At 46.2% G+C, this 18,690-nt stretch overlaps 1 protein-coding gene across 1 annotated transcript; it reads left to right on the top strand.

Annotated features, from left to right (window-relative positions):
- The first annotated feature begins 5,171 nt into the window (after nucleotides 1-5,171).
- On the top strand, nucleotides 5,172-18,690 carry LOC311495087 (genetic suppressor element 1-like). Its single transcript, XM_084554411.1, has 15 exons — nucleotides 5,172-5,362; nucleotides 6,891-7,090; nucleotides 9,300-9,466; nucleotides 9,558-9,761; nucleotides 10,165-10,320; nucleotides 11,128-11,423; nucleotides 12,158-12,479; nucleotides 12,582-13,186; nucleotides 13,354-13,466; nucleotides 13,560-13,839; nucleotides 14,792-14,905; nucleotides 15,001-15,390; nucleotides 15,575-15,877; nucleotides 16,123-16,226; nucleotides 17,104-18,690. The coding sequence occupies exons 1-15, from the start codon at nucleotides 5,185-5,187 to the stop codon at nucleotides 17,239-17,241; spliced, it is 3,570 nt and encodes a 1,189-aa protein (XP_084410537.1). The 5' UTR covers nucleotides 5,172-5,184; the 3' UTR covers nucleotides 17,242-18,690.

Genomic DNA, 18,690 nt, shown 5'->3' with positions numbered 1-18,690 from the left:
GCGCGGCCGCGAGTGTGTAATATGCCGGAGTGGGAGAGTGTGTTCGTTGTTTATGGATTGTAAGGACGTGTTAAGTGTTTCTATGCGAGCTGCAGAGTGACTGGAGCTTGTAAAGCCATTTAGCAGCCCCTGGAGTAACCCAGGAGACTGCTGTGTTGACGCCACTCTGACTGCTATTACAGACAAGTTTAAGAGGCTGTAAAACATTTGGCTACTTTCCTCTCCCTCTCTTTCTTTGTGTGTGTGTGTGTGTGTGTGTGTATGTGCGTGCTTGTCAGAGGAATTTGAAAAAGTCTGCCAGCTATTGTAACAGCAACAGTAGCCGTTGTTGCGATTAGTATCAGCGTAAGCCCAAATAACAACGTCTTAAAACTTAAATAGAGAATGTTTTGTGTGCGTTTGTGTGTGCACTCATTATTGGTCTAACGTTAGGTAACTGTCCATAAACACAAATGAAGATAGTCACGTTTATGAAACAGGAACACACACACTCAGACATGCCAACGAGATGAGGGTTAATGACTAGGTAGTGTGTTACAACCTCTTCTTCCATCCTAATGACCCATCCCTGCTTACACACACACACAAAACACACACAGACTGTGCTTTTTTAATGAGCTGACGGGGCAGAGCAGGTCCCCCCCCCCCCCCACCCCGTGCTGTCCTCACGGTCCCCCTGTGTGTTGTCTGTTTTGTGTGTGCGAAAGTAAAAGAAGCGATAGTGAGAGACACACAAAAAGGTGTTTAACGCAGGCCTCAACATGTCCTATAACACTTACATCATGCTGAGCAGAGTGCAGTTGTGTGTGTGTGTAGGTGTGTTTGTGAGTGCATGAATGGAGTCACACACGGATGCAATTTCCATTTCGGCAAAGCTGAGGGTGGTTTTACTAGTCTGCGATGCCGGGTTAACTTTACACAAGCTACTAGAGCCGGAGGGCCCGCTGGTTGATGGATCAATGGTCAGGTGAATCCAGCAGTGTGGTCCAGAGTGAAATATTGGAAAAATTGGATGGATTGCAAAGAAAACTTGTGCAGGCGATAATGATTCCCTGACTTTTTTGTGTATTGTCCCAAGCAGATCAGATTGTGCACAACTCTGCAGGTCAAGATGGGACGGATTAAAAATAAGGAGCAAAACCGAAAAGCTTCAAGTCATACCATAAGACTGATGCAGCGATGTTGGCGCACGTTATAACATGCTAACTGTCACATATCAAAAGTTAGCATAAACACCGGGGCAGTAAATATGGTGCTCATGTGGTACCATTAAAAACACAGCTGCTGGGCAACTGTTGTAGTCTAGAAGCTAACTGGCTAACAGTTTAGCAAGCTAACGACATGCTAACTCAGTGAAGCCAATTTGAACACACACTCAGCAGCTGTCAACATACCCATGATAGTAATGTATATTGTGAGGAATTGTAACATGATAACGGTGATCATGTTAGCATATAACACTTTCTAACACTTGCTAACACTTGCTAACGCTTGCTAACACTTGCTAACACTTGCTAACACTTGCATCTTGCAGCACAGTCAAATTGAGGACTTTTGTTGCCTTCAAATGCCTTGTTGTCGTGTTTTCAGATACGAAGGAGGTGGATTAGATTCAGATTTCCTCACGTTACATGTCGTTAGTGTGCTAAACTGTTCGCTCCGGGTATCTTCTAAACACCAGCAGTTGCTGAGCAGCGGTCTCCCCACATCTTACGGCTGATGTTTCCACTTGAATCCCAAGCATTTTGTGTACACGGCTTCTCAAGTCGTAACCACAACCTCATGAGTTCCATTTGAATGCAGCATGTCTAATGCTGCGTTCACATGCTCCCCCGGATGATTTTCCCCAAGTTGGGAAGTCGTTATTCCGACTTTGTTGTGTTCGCGTTTGAATCGGAATGTGGAAACAGCATTGAAGCTACAAACAAGTTCCTTAATCATTTCATTGATTGACTGAACTGTTTTTACTATTTGTGTGTCAACAAAGCAAAGCAAAGGAAACAAAAATGTTAATAAAAAAAAAAAGTCTGTATTTGTTTCAAAGTATGACGCACTGACTGCATGGTATGATGTGAGGCGCTCGTCTGCCAAGTCTGTGTGAGGGTTACTCATATCCACCTTGTTTGTTCATATATGTGTCAACAACTTGGCAACTCATATAACAATATTCTCCCTAATTTTCCTGAGTTGTGGTTCCTACTTAGGGGTGGCATCCAGTCTGCCCAGTCGGGAACTAATTTTTCATATTATATATTTACTGTACAATTAAATACAAGAGCATAAACCTCTTTTGTTTTGAGAAACAACGCAGCCCGACACCATCTTCAGGCCAAATTCACATTTTTCGGCCTCATTATTGATCTGAACACCGAGATCATCTCTCTGTTTCTTCTTCTTCTTCCTTTTCTTCCTCCAAGTTGTTTTCTGATGCAATAAGCATTACAGCATTACAGCATTACAGCCTCGCAGCGCTGCTAGCGAGGCCTTAAAGTCATGTTTACTCTTTCACTTTTAAAAGGAAGTTCCTAGAGGGAGTAAAATGCCTTAATTTGTATTTAGGGCCGTTGTGTGTTTCATCCTCCAACCCCCCTGCTGTCAGGGGCAGAGGTGGTCAGAGGTGAAGGGTGAAAGGTCACTGTAACCCCCCACCCCCCCTCTTCCCTCCACCCTCCCCATACCCCATGTCCCAAAGCAGACAGAGTGATGGATGGAGGGTTAAATTTACCCTCCACCACACACACACACACACACACCCGCACAGCTCAAATCACACACCCACCCTCCCCTTCATCACCCTACACCCTCCTCCTTCTTCTACTCATCCCCCTCCACCACCCCCGAGCCACAACCACCACCCTCCCAGGACGACAAGCCAAAAGGAGGAAGGATGAAGAATGAAAATGGGAAAGAAAACGACAGAAAGCACAGTTTGAGAGAGAGAGAGAGAAGGGGGTCGTGGGGGGGGGGGGGGGGGGGGGGGGCAGCTAAGGACAGAAAATGGAAAGATAGAAAGGGTGACAGTGAAGAGAGGAGTACGAGGTAGGGTGGAGAGGTTGATAGATGGAGAGGGAGGGGATGGAGGGAGAGGAGGAGGAGGAGGGGGCAGTAGATGGAGAGTAGGAGGTGGAGGAGGAGGAGGGGGGGGGGGAGTGGATAGAAAAGAGGTCACGTGACCACGTAGCAGCTGCAAGGCTGAGAGGGAGAGAGTGAAAGAGTCTCACATAGGAGCAGAAAGACGACGAGCAGGAGGAGAACAGTGAGCGGGAGGGTGAGTGTTTGCATGTTTGAGTTATGTGCGTATGCACGCGTTAAAATGTGTGTGTTTGTGCCGGTGAAGGAGGTGGATAAATATCAGAGGAGTAGCCCGTAAGAAAAGATTGTAGAAAGAGGGAAGAAAGAGAGCAAGAGACAGAGAGGAGATTATGTGTGTTGGCTTTTGTTAAATAAGCTCCAGTACGCTGAGATAAATGGGAAAGAGAGAGGAGGGGGGAGAGAGAGAGAGAGAGAGAGAGGAGAGAGGAGAGAGAGAGAGAGGATAGACGGGGAGGAAAGAGTGAGAGAGTGGAGAGGAGAGGAGGGAGGGAGAGAAGGACTCGATAGAAACTGTCTTATCATCTCTCCCTTGACTGCTGGGCTCAGCAGAGACAGAGATACAGACACACACATACACACACGCGCACACACACACACACACACACGTACAGCCTGTCAAGATCTGAGCTGTTACTCTCTTCATCTCTTTCCCTTTCTGTCTATCTGATTCGTAGTTTCAGTTTCAATTCGCTTTAAGACACGGAAATACATGTGTGTAGCCGCAGAAATAAAAGAAAACCGTGAATGATGCGAGAGAGAAATATTTAAAGTGTGTTCGTGGGAACAGGTAATAGAAGATAAGAAGAAGAATGAGCACGAAAGAAAGCAGTCCTGTCAGAGCCTGCATACATACATACATACATGTCAACTGTGTACATTATCATTGTGTTACTTTGTGTTAGCTGAAAGGCTCATAAAACCTGGAACGGCCTTTCTTCAAGACGTCATAATATTTAGCTCTAATCTCTGCGTTTCCATTTATGTCCAGAGGAAATATATCTCCCTCTCTGTTTATGTTCACTTAGTTCAAGATTCGTCCACTCTCTCTCTCCCCCCCCCTCCATCCCCCACCCTCCCCCTCGCTCACATCTTCTCACTCAGTTCATCACTTCGCAGCCTCCACTGTGTTTTCGCTCACGTGTGTGGCAGGTAATCTAACCTGACATGTGTAAATGTGAGATTTCTGATACTTCCAAGCAGCAGCCGCCGCCGAGATGCTACCGGCCTTTATTTTTTCACTTTATCAACATCGTCGGTGTGATGTGCCGAACGTTCAATAATGGCACTCGATGTGCACGTATGAATTTTTCATGAGTGTGTTTACTGCTTTGGCTCTTTGTTTGCTCTTCTTGTGATATATGTGTGTGTGTATGCTTTAAAGGTGTTTGTGTGACTGTGTGTGTGGTGGTGGTAATGAGGTCATAGCTGTAGCAGACAGGGGGGCTGCTGGCTAATTCTAGCTGTAATTAACATTAGTGGGTCAGTAAGAGGGTAGAGGGTGAAGACAAAGGTTACTCTAACCATGTTTGCTCTCTGCGTGTCCACTGTCCCAGCAGATCGATCAGTGTTAGTTATGTGTGTGTGTGTGTGTGTGTTTATTTGTGCACTTGCATCGGCGAGGGTGTAAAAATCCAGCAATACATAATCAGCTTTGCGTGTAGACGCTCCCGATGTCTTAAGATGTGTTGTTTGGCTCCCTTGAGGAAACGGACACGTGTGCACTCATGTGTGTGATTTGCTATTAGGGTCACCGCTCTATCTGACACAGCTCCACTCCCTCCACTCTGTCTCGAGTGGAGCTGACCCACGCGTATGCACTCACTGTCGAGCTCAGACATAAAGGCGCACACGCAGCTACACACTAGTCCGCCGACTAGTTTCACTCACTCAACAGAAATAAAACACCCGCTGCGTTCGGAAACTCATGCATTTGCTCACAAACCGAGACAAAGCGCAAAAAAAAATAATCATTTTGAGAAAGGAAGCTGCTGAAGTCGACAGAGTCGTCTCTCGCAGATTGGCAGTCAGTGTTTTATTTAGAGGCATCAAACAATAAAGCTCCTCACGTCTCTCTTCCTGCTCTCCTCAGGTATGAACCATGAGTCCAATAAATCACCATCATTAGGAATGATCTCCACGGCAACCCGCACCACGGCTACAGTCAGTCCCCTCAGCCCACTAACCAATGGGAACGCAGTTGCCCAATCTGCAAACTCCGGATTCGCTGCTGCCCTACGTAAACTGGCCAAACAGGCTGAGGATCCCAGAGGTGAGCGGCGATCTAAGCACCCCAACAAAACCAAGAGCTCCAGTGGCTCCAGGGCCCCTGGAAGGCTGGCATAGCCCTGAACACACACACACACACATTCTTTTTGTTGGTCACACCCAAAAATAACCACCTTTACTACTGGTTTCAGGTCGGTTCCAACAGTTTTCATACTGAGGAGATCACTCTTTACTCTTTGGTTTTTGTGCTGATTAAACAAATGAGATAATACATGCTAATTAGCCCTGAACACACACACACACTACAATCTCTTTGTGGTTCACCCCAAATTAACCACCTTTACTACTGGTATCAGATAAGTGCAGAATCCTTTAATATGTCTGCACATTGTGTTTGTTTCTATCACCTCCAAACCAAGAAAGTGAGCAGTGAAAACTAGAAAGATTGCACAAATTAATCAATGAGCTTAAAAGTGCTAAGGTAGGTGAGCCAGTCAAGCCGTTTCCCCATGTTCACATTTATCTTTGTGCTAAGCTAACACACTAATGGCTTCACATTTAGCATAGAGACATGGTTAATTATTTTTTTTTATTATTTCTTTATCCATCAAGCAAGTATTTCCCAGAACCTTTCATTTAAGACGTGAATTTGGTATTAATGCCAATAACAGTGTAAGTCAATCATTTCACAGACCAAGGTTGTATTTTGTGCATTAATGTTGAAACGTTTTACTGCCTGGTAGCTCTCTCTCTCTCGCTCTCTCTCTCTCTCTGTGTGTGTGTGTGTGTGTCCTCACTCAGCTCATTGGTGTCCTAATGAAGGTGTTGGATAAGAGCTGACCTACTCTGACCTCTTCCTCTCTGTCTCTTCCTTCATTCGTTCCCATTCATCTCCTAATAATGAGAATCTAATTACAGCCAATTATAACAGGCTCTCTCTCTCTCTTTCTCTCTCTCTCTCTGTCCCCCGTTCTCCGTTTTCTCTCTCTCTCTCTTTCTTTACCGACATGAACTCGTTCGTTCCCACCTTCTCTCCGTCTCATTATTTTCTCCTTCTGACCGTCTTTAAATGTGTTTGTGTTTCTCTCTCTCTCGCTCTGTGTGTGTGTGTGTGTGTTTACTGATTGGTGAGTGTTACAGTAATAAGTAATGTCGGAGTGAACAAACACACACACACACGCGCGGTCTCCCTTCATCGCATTTAACACCTCCGTTTCGCTGTGTCACACCCCAGCCTCTTTTTAACACGTTCATTTATGACATCCTTCTTTCGTTCTCTCTGTATCAGATTTTTATGGTTTTTAATCACCACGCACACGCACATGATCGTCACACACACTTTCATCTCGCTCTCCTTCCCTTCCTGTATTCGTTTTGCTCGTTCTTTTATTTTGGTCGCATTTTCAACACTTTCCATCAAAATTGCTAGAGACTGTGTTGTTGTTTTTTTCTTAACTCCCTGCACTGTGAGAAACTGTTTCTTTTTGTGTTACAGTTCAGAAATCTTTGTAACCCGATCGGTTTATTCTTTCCCCTCTCTCTCTGTCTCTCTCTCTCTTGCCGTGATTCAGGTTCTGCCCTCAACGGTGAGTCATCTCCAGTTTCTTCCCCGGCCACCAGCCACAGCTCCCCGGTCTCCACCCCTAAGCGGGGCTCATTAGGGCCCCTCTTGGGCCAGAACAGGGGCCACAGTGTCCCCAGCACCCCGCCGGTAGTCACCATTGCCCCCACCAAGACCAGCAACGGCCTGTGGAGGGCCGACGGACGACAGGTAAGACATTATCCAGACAAGTCTGCCGATTTTTCTCTCTGCGTATCTGCACTTTCTTTTCCTCTATCTTCCCGTCTCTCTCTTTTTTTTTTTCACTCAGCACAGATGAGTCTCCTTTATCTACCCTGCTGCTGCTGCTCCCTCCATTAAAGAAATATTCACAGTCCTTGTCAACATCAAACTGTCAAATCCAGGCTTCCCACCGCTTCTTCTTCCCTTCTCGTCTTTCTCTGTCTTGTATCATTCCTTCATTTTCACGCTTTTGGTCTTCTGCCTCACCCCCACTTCCACTCGCTAATCAGTCCGTGTCTTTTTCAGCAACACATGAGGGGGTTTGTAAAGAAACACTGGAGGCTGCAGAGACTGGCACCTATTGTGTTCAGCTTCCTGCAGTGTTTGTGTGGATGTGTGTGCGCTCATATGTGTGTGTGTGTACTTGACCCTTCACCACAAAAGGCTTAGGATGTGAAGAGGGGCCGGTGTGTGTAAGTGTGTGTGTGTGTGCGTCTGTGGATGCGTTTTCTTGTGTGAGTGAATTTAAGCTGGGGCAAGGAACCAGGCCCCTCACACAATGCAGGGGTTAGCCCCCACAGTAGCCACTTCCCCCTGGATCAGAGCTGCCTTTCTCCCCCTTCACAAAGACCACTCTGTGGCCCTGCCTGCCCGGGGCTCCCATTCAGACATTCAGAGTAAAGGAAGGAGGGAGGGAGGCAGGAAAATAGAGAATGGGGTGTTGAAAAGGAGGGGAGGGAGCGAAAGAATGAGCAGGAGAGCAGCAGACAGAGGGCTTTAAAGCTTTGCGTAAATTCAGCATTTGTCCTTACTGTGCAGCATGTCCCCGAACAACTTAAACCCAAGAAACAGACTGTGTGTTTAATGCTGTGTCTACGATGGCCATTAACTGTCTGTGGGGTCAGAGGTCAAGGAATGCGATGGCTGCTCTCCAGACCCTCCGTGTGTTGCCTTCTCTTCAGAGTTTGAACTAGTGGTGATTACAGAAAGATAGTGAGAGAGAGATGCTTCAACACTGGTTTGAATCTGCTTTCCATGAATGACATGTCCAAAAACTATTCAAACATATTCAAAGCACGGGTATTATACTGCAAATCAAGTGTTGTAAAACTATGTTAGCAGACTGTGTGTTTCTGCAAGAGGTCATTTGTTTGTGGGCTGTCCGTGGTCAGCTCAACCTGTGTTGCATGTTGCTGGAGCAACGAGATACGACACACGAGTGGAAATGTATGTCTTTTTTCCTCGCCGTCGTGCGCTGTCTCGGTCCCAGTGTTTGAGTTACAGACGATGCTTCTGTTAATGTCAGTGTCGGTCGTGTTAGCAATGCTAATACGCTAAACAAAGCCAATGTAGCAGTAGTAAACATTATAACTTCTAAACATGAGTAGGTTTTACCGACACTGTGAGCAAGTCAGCATGCTGATGTTAGCGTTTAGCTCAAATTATAGCCTCACTACAGGGGAATCAGTCTCATGGTATTTGTTGTTGCCAACTTTTGCTGCGTTCAAATGAGGTCGTGTCCACTGTGCTCTGGAGAAGAGACGGTACGCCCCCTCTTGTGTTAGTCACAATCTTGCCAGTGGAAACTATTCACTAGTTGTGACGTCTTTACTTCATTACAGAGGTGGATGGTGAAGTTAATATGTAATTTAGCTTTAAGGAGTTTTGTTGTTAGCATGCTCATCATCCTACATTATGCTACCTGGTCAATGGCTTGCAGCACGACTTTCCTTGTTGTAACCAAAAGGTCGCAAGTTCTGTTTGAATGCATCGTTTTTCATGTTTTATTGTGTATTTATATGCAAATTTGGAAAAAAAACATCCTCTTTTGTCATGGTATTTTCACTATGAGCAATCAGGGAATCGCATGCAATGTTGTGTCGACCAAATGCTCCGAGTGTGACGCTCGGAGAGAGAGAGAGATGAAGGAGCGAGCAGTTGGCCTGATATTAGGATCATCTTTCCACTTTGATCTTGACCTGTTATGACATATCAGACCCACTTTTCCACTCCGCTGAGCCTCTGGGTGCAGCTCGGAGGTTCTTACCCAGTCCCTCCGTTTCATTTCCTCCTTTCCAGAACTTCTTTCTGCTCGGTTTGAATCCAGCACACACACACACACACACACAAACCATATAAACACACAGAGTATTGCCTGCTCTCACACTGCCTGTGTGTCGGTCTGGCTCCTTGTCAGGTTGAGCCGAGTGTGCAGGGACTCGGTAGGGAGCGGGTGGGAGCAGAGAGCACCCAGGCACAGCAGGATAAGAGGACTCCGCCCGTCCCTTCACCTCACCCACTGGCTCACTCCTTTGGCCTCACCCCCAGCAGCATCATGCAAGATCCCCGAATACAGAGCATTAGGTAAGAGCAACACACATGTAGTCTCTAAAACCTTAACACAGACGTCATAGGAAGCGTTTATGAAGTAACATGGTGTTGTCTTTTTCTGCAGCTTGCCTGGGCAGATGCACACTGTAGTTGCCTCCGGTGCAGTGCCAGAAGAATACCTGAGAGCACTTCGGCCCTTCGCCACCTCAGACGACCTCAGACTGACCTCTCTGCCCTTGAGTCTCGACCCTGCTGCCGCCGCCCATGCTGCTGCCGCTGCTGCTTACTATCATCCTGCCTACATGCACCACCCTCTTTCCTTACCAAGGTACCCACACAACATTAAACTTTTCAGTCCCTCTTTAACAAACTCGCATTAGGTACCATTTAACCATAAACTCCTACCTGCAAAGACGAGGCAAAGCATGACTATTTTCACACAGAAATACATTACAGAAAGTACAGAAATGTTTCACGTATGACACTGAGGATTCTCACTCAATGAATTAGCAAAGAGCACAAATTGTATGTCACATGGGTCGCAATAGGTCCATTGCCATAAAGCAGGGAGTACTGGAGAAGAGTTGGGGACTTGCTTGCAACTTGCCTGCATCTTTCCGCAGACACGTTTCACTGGTTGGTCGAAACCACTGCAGTCGTTGCCTTTATCTAGCAACGAGATAACCCCAAGAGGTAGATACAGTATAGTCTGACTGGTTTGCTTCTTTCAGGATGGAGGAGTCCCTGTGTCTTTCTGCGCTGCGATCGCAGTTCTACTCTGTGCCTGCAGGAGGCGCATTCCCTCCTCTTCATCCATCTGCCCTCCACTTGCACCTGCCTGGAAGTCGCTACTCTGGAGAACTAAACCACACAGTGCTGTCTGAGAGGTAATTATTTGTGTATTTATTTGTATATTTATCTTTCTTTCCTTCTTTCTTTCTTTCTTTCTCTCTCTCTTTCTTCTGAGTCTGCAGGCCTTTGTAATCTCTCTCTGCAGGGAAGGCACAGGTTGCTGAGTGTGTGATATTTTTAGCTCACACCCCACCGTGCCTCCTATACACTCACACACTCACACTGCCCTTCACACACTCACTGTATGCCCATAAGCGTGCATATGCAAGCCAGTGCAAACATAAAACACACACACACGCGCGCGCATACGCATAAGGAAGTAGATTTTTACTCTCTCTGTGTTTCTCTCCATTTTCTTTCAGTGCTTTGAGCCCTTTTCTCGGTTTGACAATACGCATTATTTCCCTGTGGCATAATGCACGGGGGAAATGTTTGTGTTTGAAATGGATGGTATTTATCATCTGGCTCTGTAATGGCTGCTGCTGCATATCTTGTAGGTTTGTTTGTGTGCTATTGATTGCTGGTGAATGTGTTCTGTTGTGTGAGTGTGTGTGTATGTGTGTGTGTTTGTGTCATTTTCCTGTGGATACCTATTAAGCGTTCATCTGCTCTTGCTCAGTCATGCTGTGTATGGATTATTTTCCTCATGGTAAATGGAGAGTGTGTGTGCCCTTATCTGTGTGTGTTCCCGCGAGCGTGTGTGTATGTTTTAGCAGAAATGTTTGTGTGAGGTTCATCAGTGTGTGGTTAATATCTGCCTCATGTTGGGTGTTGCATCTCTCACCTTCTCCCCTTGTGTGTGTGTGTGTGTGTGTGTGCATACTTGTCAACCTCCCCCACAGGCTACAGATGGAGAATGAGCTCCGCCAGCGAGAGAGAGAACAAGAGCGCGAACGAGAGAAAGAAAGGGAGCGCGAGGCCGGGCTGGAACGAGAGCGGGAGAGGGAGAGAGAGCGGGAGGAGGAGAGGGAGAGGGAGCGTGAGAGAGAGCTGGACAGACAGAAGGAGAGGCAGAGGGAGAGACAGCAGCAGATGGTCAGAGCGGCGGAGAGCCACTACCTGGCTGAGCTGCAGGCTCGGAGGGCACCGCCGGAGGACAGGGCCAGGCCAGGAGAGAGGCTGACCCCGAACAGAATGGGTACAGACACACAAACACACACGCACACACCACGCGTATGCACGCTATATGTATGCACACAGTTTATCTGCTTGCTCCTGATTTGGTACCCGAGTGGCAGAATGCTATTTAAATTTAAAATTTCTCACTTCCCTTTTTTTTGTTTTGCCTTCGTTGATTATTGACAGTTTCTGACACTTGTCCCACTACTGGCTAAAGACCAGATTACAATGAAAAGTTGTCAGGAATATTCATATGCCCCAAAGGATAGTTCCTAATGATTCTGTTGACCTTTCCTCTTGTCCAACCACCACGCCAAAATTTCCATTTGTATACGAGAAATATCTAAGCACACCACCCAGACTGAAATGCAAATTAGCATTCGTCCTCCCCAGAAGATGGAATCACTGGATTTGGTAGTCTCCACAAACTTTAGCTCAAAGGACAAAATGTCAACTCTGCACACAAGATATTTCATTATCTAAGACAGACTCTTGCGAAAGTTCCTGTGTCATCTTTCCTGCGTGTAGAACACTTCCTGTTATGATGACCCTATGGCCTTCACCATAGCGTTTAACTGTTTGAAGTTTATTGTGAGATGGTTGAATATTGGATGACATGTTTTCTGACTTGACAGTTACATTCCCATTATTCCTGGTTTGTTGTCAATTATTCAGAAGTAGCAAACTAACTAACACACAACATTATTCATCAAACGACTAATTCAAGACTTACAAACGTCCCTGTTTCTCCAGATAAAACCAAGGACTCTGAGCATCCGAGTTTCCCGGCACCTAAAACTCTACCCCTGCAGCCTGGCCTTCACCCATCCAGGGGCTCTGTGCCACACCCAGTGCCCAGCCTGTTGCCTTCTCACCTGGGGAAGCATCACGCTGCTGCTGCTGCTGCCGCTGGGGGCATCCATGGAGCTCTGGCAGCCGCCATGATGACACAGAGAGCCAGCGAGGAGGCGTGGTTAACACGACAACGAGCGCAAGGGCAGGAGAGGGACGGCCCGTTGGAGCTGGGCCTCAGGTCACCAGGGAAAGGGGTGGAGCCGAGGAGAGACAGCCACAGGTCAGAATGCAAAATCAGCTTTAGGAAAATGTTTTGTATATACAGTCTAAACAGACTTGAACCTAAATGAAACCGTTTATTTTTTTCTATTTTCCTAAACAGAATCAATTCAGTTTATCACAACCCAGGCAGCAAAGATGTACCTCCCTGCCTCGGCGCGCCACCACCTCTTATTTCCCCTAAAGGTCCCCATCACACTCCTGCCCCTCCCACCACGCTGTGGAACCCAGCTTCCCTTGTGGACACACCTGCAGACTCCCGCAGAAGACTAAACCCTCCCACCCCACCGAATCGACCTCCTCCGGGACTGACCAGAGCCGACAGACCCCCTATAAGCTGGGGGGAGAGGCTGGAGGACGGAGGCAGGAGGACGACAAAAAGCCCAGAGAGGTATCCCTCTCTGAGGGGAGCAAGTTTACACGACTCCTGGAACAAGGTTGAGCAAGACAGAGCCATTCAGAACCTCTACCAGCGGCATCACATCAATAACCTCCAACAGAGATCTAGCATGCCTCTGACTATCCCCAGTACCTGTACTGACCTTGGGGGACGGTGCCAGGCAGCCTCTCCGTCTCCCCCGGTGAGGGAGCGACAGAGTCAGGCACCTGACAGCATGCTAGTGTACGACGAGGTTCTCCAGCAGCACCGCCGGCTGCTCAGCAAACTTGACCTTGAGGAGAAGAGGAGGAAGGAGGCCAGAGAGGGCGGTAAGAGGAATTAAAGGGGAAGAGAGACGGGGCGCTTATGAGCAGGACAGGATGTGGTAGACAGTAGAATATGACTGTAGGGAATGGTTAACTGTATTCTTAAAACTAATACGCCTGCAATTTTTTAATAATGATAGATAATTTCTGTCTTGTTCTTCCTCTGCCAGGTTATTACTACGAAGTGGATGAATCATATGATGAGAGCGACGATGAGGAGGTGAAAGCTCATTTGAGGAGAGTGACAGAACAGCCCCCGCTCAAACTGGACACATCCTCTGAGGTGCATATACAGACACGCACATACATTCATGACAAGTCTGAAATATTTTCACTCTGACTGACGTTCACATGCCTGAATCCCTGTCCTCAAAAGAAAGTGGACCTTCTGCGCGTGTGTGGCCTCACCACGTTGGCCCATCGTGACGAACTCCTGGCTCAGAAGAGGAGGAAGAGGAGGAGGATGATGAAAGAGCGCAGCCTCTCTCCGCCGGCCGTGCGTGGCAAGAAAAAGGCCTCTTCACCTTCAACACCCGCAACTCCCTTAACTACCCCGTACTCTGCCGACCAGATGGACAGCACCCCCGAACTGGAGGAGAAAAAAGACTTCCTCCTTATGTTCAACCTCTCCCATGTCAGCCCACAGCAGAGGAGAGGTAACAACCTGTTTAGTATCTGCACACGTCCTACGTGCTACTCTGCCCTGTTCACAGTTCTTCTGGTGATTCCCTGTGGAACAAACACAGCGTTTACTTTCTCTCAGTTTTGTGTTTTTGCTGAGGCTGTAGGAGGGGTGAGAAGAAAATGCAGTTAGGAAGGAATCTGTATCAAGGCCTAGAATATATGAACGCCACTGGAAAAAAACAAAACAAATATGGGGAAATGGTGTAAAAAGGATAGATACACCAACATTGTGTGTGGTTTGTTCCACCTGTGGCCATTTGTTGCTAAAGTTTGCTCTTTTTTGAGGTTGTTGCCATGCTGCAGAATAAATTTAGGACCAATGAGATGCTTCCCTGGTGGCATTATGTGACGGATAACAATCTAAACCTATCAAATTACTATTAATTCCTATTAAAACCCTGAACAAACAATACTATTGTAGACTTAAAGTTTCAGTGACGGTTGTTCTAGCGTCCTTTTCCATTAAATGAATAATATGTGGCTGGGTTTATTATGTTTACTAAAACGTTACAAAAAAAACCCATTTTAAAATCTGGTAAGACTCAGAAAATTGGTGATTAAAATATACCGGTGTAAACCCGGTGGCTAAAATTATTATTACGTGCTTAGAGGGACACTGCTGAATAATCATGAACTCATTTGCACTCCCTTTCAATTTTGCTCCTCATCTTCTGCAGCCGGAAGCTTTTTCTGGTAAACCAAGGCTGCAAAATGATCCTGGTACATTTAGGTGAATATGTTTAGGCCTCAGCATCAGATTAGATTTCTTTCTTATTTCTTTTTTTTTTTTGCCATTTTGCCTCAGATCATCCATTTACTGACGTTTCTCTGTCAGTTCCTGGTGCCAGTCACTTCTTTACGTCCTCTTTTTTTTTCCCCCAGATATGAATGACGGGTGTTCTCATTCTGTCTTTTTCTCTGTAGATAAGGAGAGGACAGAGGAGCTGCTGAGGGCCATTCAGAGGAAGACTGTGACTTTAGACACTCTCAGATATAATCCTTCACCGCTGTGTAGAAGTCCTCCGGCTCTCTCAACTGGTACGGCGCACACAGACACAGACGCGTCAAGACATGTGTTTAAAGTTGACACAAAAAAATACATCTCTCTAAGAAATTATGCTGGTTTTGTTTAGGTGACTCCTCCACAGCGGCGTGTCAATCAAACGGACACCGGTATCCAGACTCTCCCAGCCCCTCCCCTCCGTACGTGCACAAAGTGAAGCACCTCCATAACAACACACTCAGACCCTCAATGGACTCCCAGGTGGCGCGCATTCCTCCTCCCTTGACATCTCATCATGAAAAGGCTGAATTCGTGGAGTCGCAGTCGAGCAGGAAGCTCCGAGCCCTCCACAACGGTGTTGCTGCTCCTCCTCCTCCTCCTCCTCCTCCTCAGAAAAAGGAGCCCGGTCCTGTGCAGAATGGACGGAGTCGGCCCTGGGAGAGGTTCACACCTGAGGCCTTTGCTCAGCATTTCCACCAGGCTGTGCTGCAGTCCACACACAACACACTGCAGAACAAAGGTTAGCCCCCTCAGCCTCTTAGGTGAAGGACCAAGAGTGTACATTTTAAAATGACAGTGTTGTGCCACCTAGTGGTGACAATGCTCCCTACCTCAAAATGTCCACTGTGTACATATCGACATAAAATGATGTGATAACCCTAACCCTGACATCGCCTTTTTGCCTCTGCCTTTTCTCCTAAAAGGAGTTTCAAACTGCCTCCCTAATGCCGGTGTGAAGGCCGATCGCTCGCTGCCTCACAACATCTCTCAACTGACAAATATGAACCATACCCCTCAGCCAACGCACATCAACGGCCATCGCTTCCATTGTCCTGTAGCCAGCCGGGACGCTCCGGCACCGCGGGACCACCTGTCCGATGAGGACGAGGAGGAGTCTGGCCAGGAGGAGGAGGAGGAGGAGGAGGAGGAAGAGGAGGCTGAGGAAGCTCCAAGGAAGTGGCAGGGCATTGAAGCTATTTTTGAGGCGTACCAGGAGTATGTGGATGGTAAATGCTGCTTTGTTTGTTTGTCTCAGAGATCTTATACAGAATTATTGTGACCTAGTAAATTATTTAGGGGATTTCTTCGAAAAGAAAAAATATAAAATACCTGATCTGAAGGAAAATGTTAATAAAGGAATTTATACTTAATATAGAAATGTGTAATTATAGACAACAAAGCTTGACCAAAAATGGATTTTTGAGGTTGGTACCAATTAAACTAAAGTTGAACGTGTATTTTGTCTTTACAGAGTGGAGTATAGAGAGGCAGGTTCTTCACAGTCAGTGTAAACGGCTTGAAGCACAAAACTACAATCTGACCAGAACAGCAGAGCAGCTCTCCCTCACGATGGGGGTAAGTATGTCAGACTGATATTGCATGTCTTCTTTTTTATTTCTCACATATTCTTACATACACCGATCGGCCACAACATTATGACCACTGACAGGAGAAGTAAATAACATTGATCATCTTATGACAATACGTTGTTCTGCTAGACGTTACTTAGACATGTACCACCTAGACCAGACCAGGTCCACCACCCCATAGCAATGACAGCAGGAAGCAGCCTGACACAGGCACACACACAAAAACAGTTTAGGAACAACTCAAAAAAAACATGAAAAACAACACAAGGTGTTGACCTGGCCTCCTAATTCACTAGATCCCAAACTGATCAAGTATCTGTGGGATGCACTGGTACAAGCCTGATCTACAGAGGTCCATCCTCTCAACCCATAGGACCCAAATGCCCCCACTAACAACATTCAGTTGCCAGACACCACAGGACACCCTCATAAGGCCCATGTCCATTATCTGATGAGTCACAACTGTTCTGGAGGCAGAAGGGAGACCTACACAATACTAGGCAGGCGGTCATAATGTTATGCCTAATCGGTGTGTACTTGTCACAGTAGGAAAAGCAGAGGTGTAAATAATAAAATGAATGTTGACTGAAGTCAAAGCAGCTGTTTCAGTGCAGTGGCGTTATGCATGTGCACTGTCGTGATTTAAATGGAACATTTGAATAGAATAACATGTTTTTCCATCTAGATGTCACCTGTGAAGGATGCTTATTCTGGTGGAAAAAATGCAAAATTCTCCTTAAATTATTGACGTACACAATATTAGGAAGGTGGTCATAATGTTATGCCCGGTTGGTGTATTGTGTCTGTTGGCGCAGGAAGTCTTGGTTCTGTAATGACAGTCACACTTATCTTTCATTTGTCAGGAGCTGGTGAGTCAGCGGCAGAAGGTGAGAGAGGAGAGAGAGAGACTGCAGGCCCAGCTCGAGCACTTCAGGAGGTGTTTGACACTACCTAACATTCACTGGGGCAGAGGGCAAATCAATGGGCACCCGCCCAGGTGACCTCTGACACCGACACTCCGAAGGGTACGCCTCTGACAGCGAAGGTAATAAGAACAAGGCGGACCGGAGCCAGACCTCTTTCTGCACTTGAAGCACTTGAAGGAGCCGGCCGTCGTCTTGTTACCTTTCTGGCCGGTCAGCTATGTTACCTGACTGGTCTCAGATACAGTTTATTACCTGCCACAGTAACCATACTCCATGGTGTCCATATAGCCTAGACGTTCACGATCCTGCCCATGGTTTGTAACAACACTGTGTAGGTAAAACAGCATCTTTTGTCAGAGTAAAGCTACCTGAGCTGTCTTTAAGGACCGTCCACCGTTTAGCTCCTATCTTATTAAAATGTGCATAGATCCACACTATTAAGATGTGTCACTAGGCACAAATCTGTAGCCTCTCTGGACACGTGTTGTCACTTCAGAGAATAAATTTGAGTCAAGGAATCAAAGCACACCTCAGGCCTTAAACTTGACAGGATGCACTTGAAATGGATTTGGAGGAAAGACTTGACCGTCCTCTGTGTGGTATAATGTCGTCGTGTCTACTGAGTACTTTATCTGACAGAAGAAGCAGTGTGTGTGTGTGTGTATGTGCGTCGGTAGAGGAAAACATCTAAAATATCTATATAATGGCAAAATGGTATCAAATGAAGTTGTTTTTTGTTTGTTTTTTTAGATAAGATTTTCCATCGATAATGTCACTCGTGATAGAAAAAGAGTTTTGTATGTTTTATTGCTTTAAACATTTCTCGTGGGAAAGCCATATGTTTTGTTTGAACTGCTGCTGGTCAGAATGAAAATGTTAGAAAAACATTGAGGACATTAGGTCAGTTGTATTTTGGAAAAAAAATAAAAGAAAGAAAAAAAAGTTAAGTGATTTCAAAATGTTTGGGAGTTGACTGAGACGACCCGGGGCTGGAGGACTTCATATGTCAGTCTGTACCGATGTTCAGGGGCACTGTGTTCGAAGCCTTCACATGACTATAAATAAAGAACAGAGACGAGTCATGTTTAAAAGGTCTTTTGCAGATTTTACAGATAACTGGCATCACTTCAGGAGCTTTTAAGCACACTGGAGGCCGGAAACAGAAAAGCCAAATTATTATTCAGTTCCATTTCAGGACTATGTCAAAACTGATAAACAACAACCTTTCTCTCGAGACTTGAAACAGTCCCTTTATGTTTGACATAAACTTCATGGTATCCGTTTGTGGTTGACAGGAAACTAATCTTTTCTATTTTTGTTCAAACCTGACGAATTAATGTCACAAATTCACACTTTAAATTCCTTTCCCGTCTACAAGCACAAGCTGCAGTAGCGATCACAAGTTCACCTGACCTTCCTGCGTCACCTGCTCAGTCTCCTCTACAAACCTGCTGTGAAATCCTGCATAATTGCTTCAATCAGTTGTTATGTAATGTATAATTTGGGCTGTACAATTGCGATGAA

Source organism: Chelon labrosus (genome assembly GCF_963514085.1).
Source record: "Chelon labrosus genome assembly, chromosome: 11".
Lineage (NCBI taxonomy): Eukaryota > Metazoa > Chordata > Actinopteri > Mugiliformes > Mugilidae > Chelon > Chelon labrosus.
Note: the sequence above shows the minus strand (reverse complement) of the source record. Positions and strands in the feature narration are given on the sequence as shown.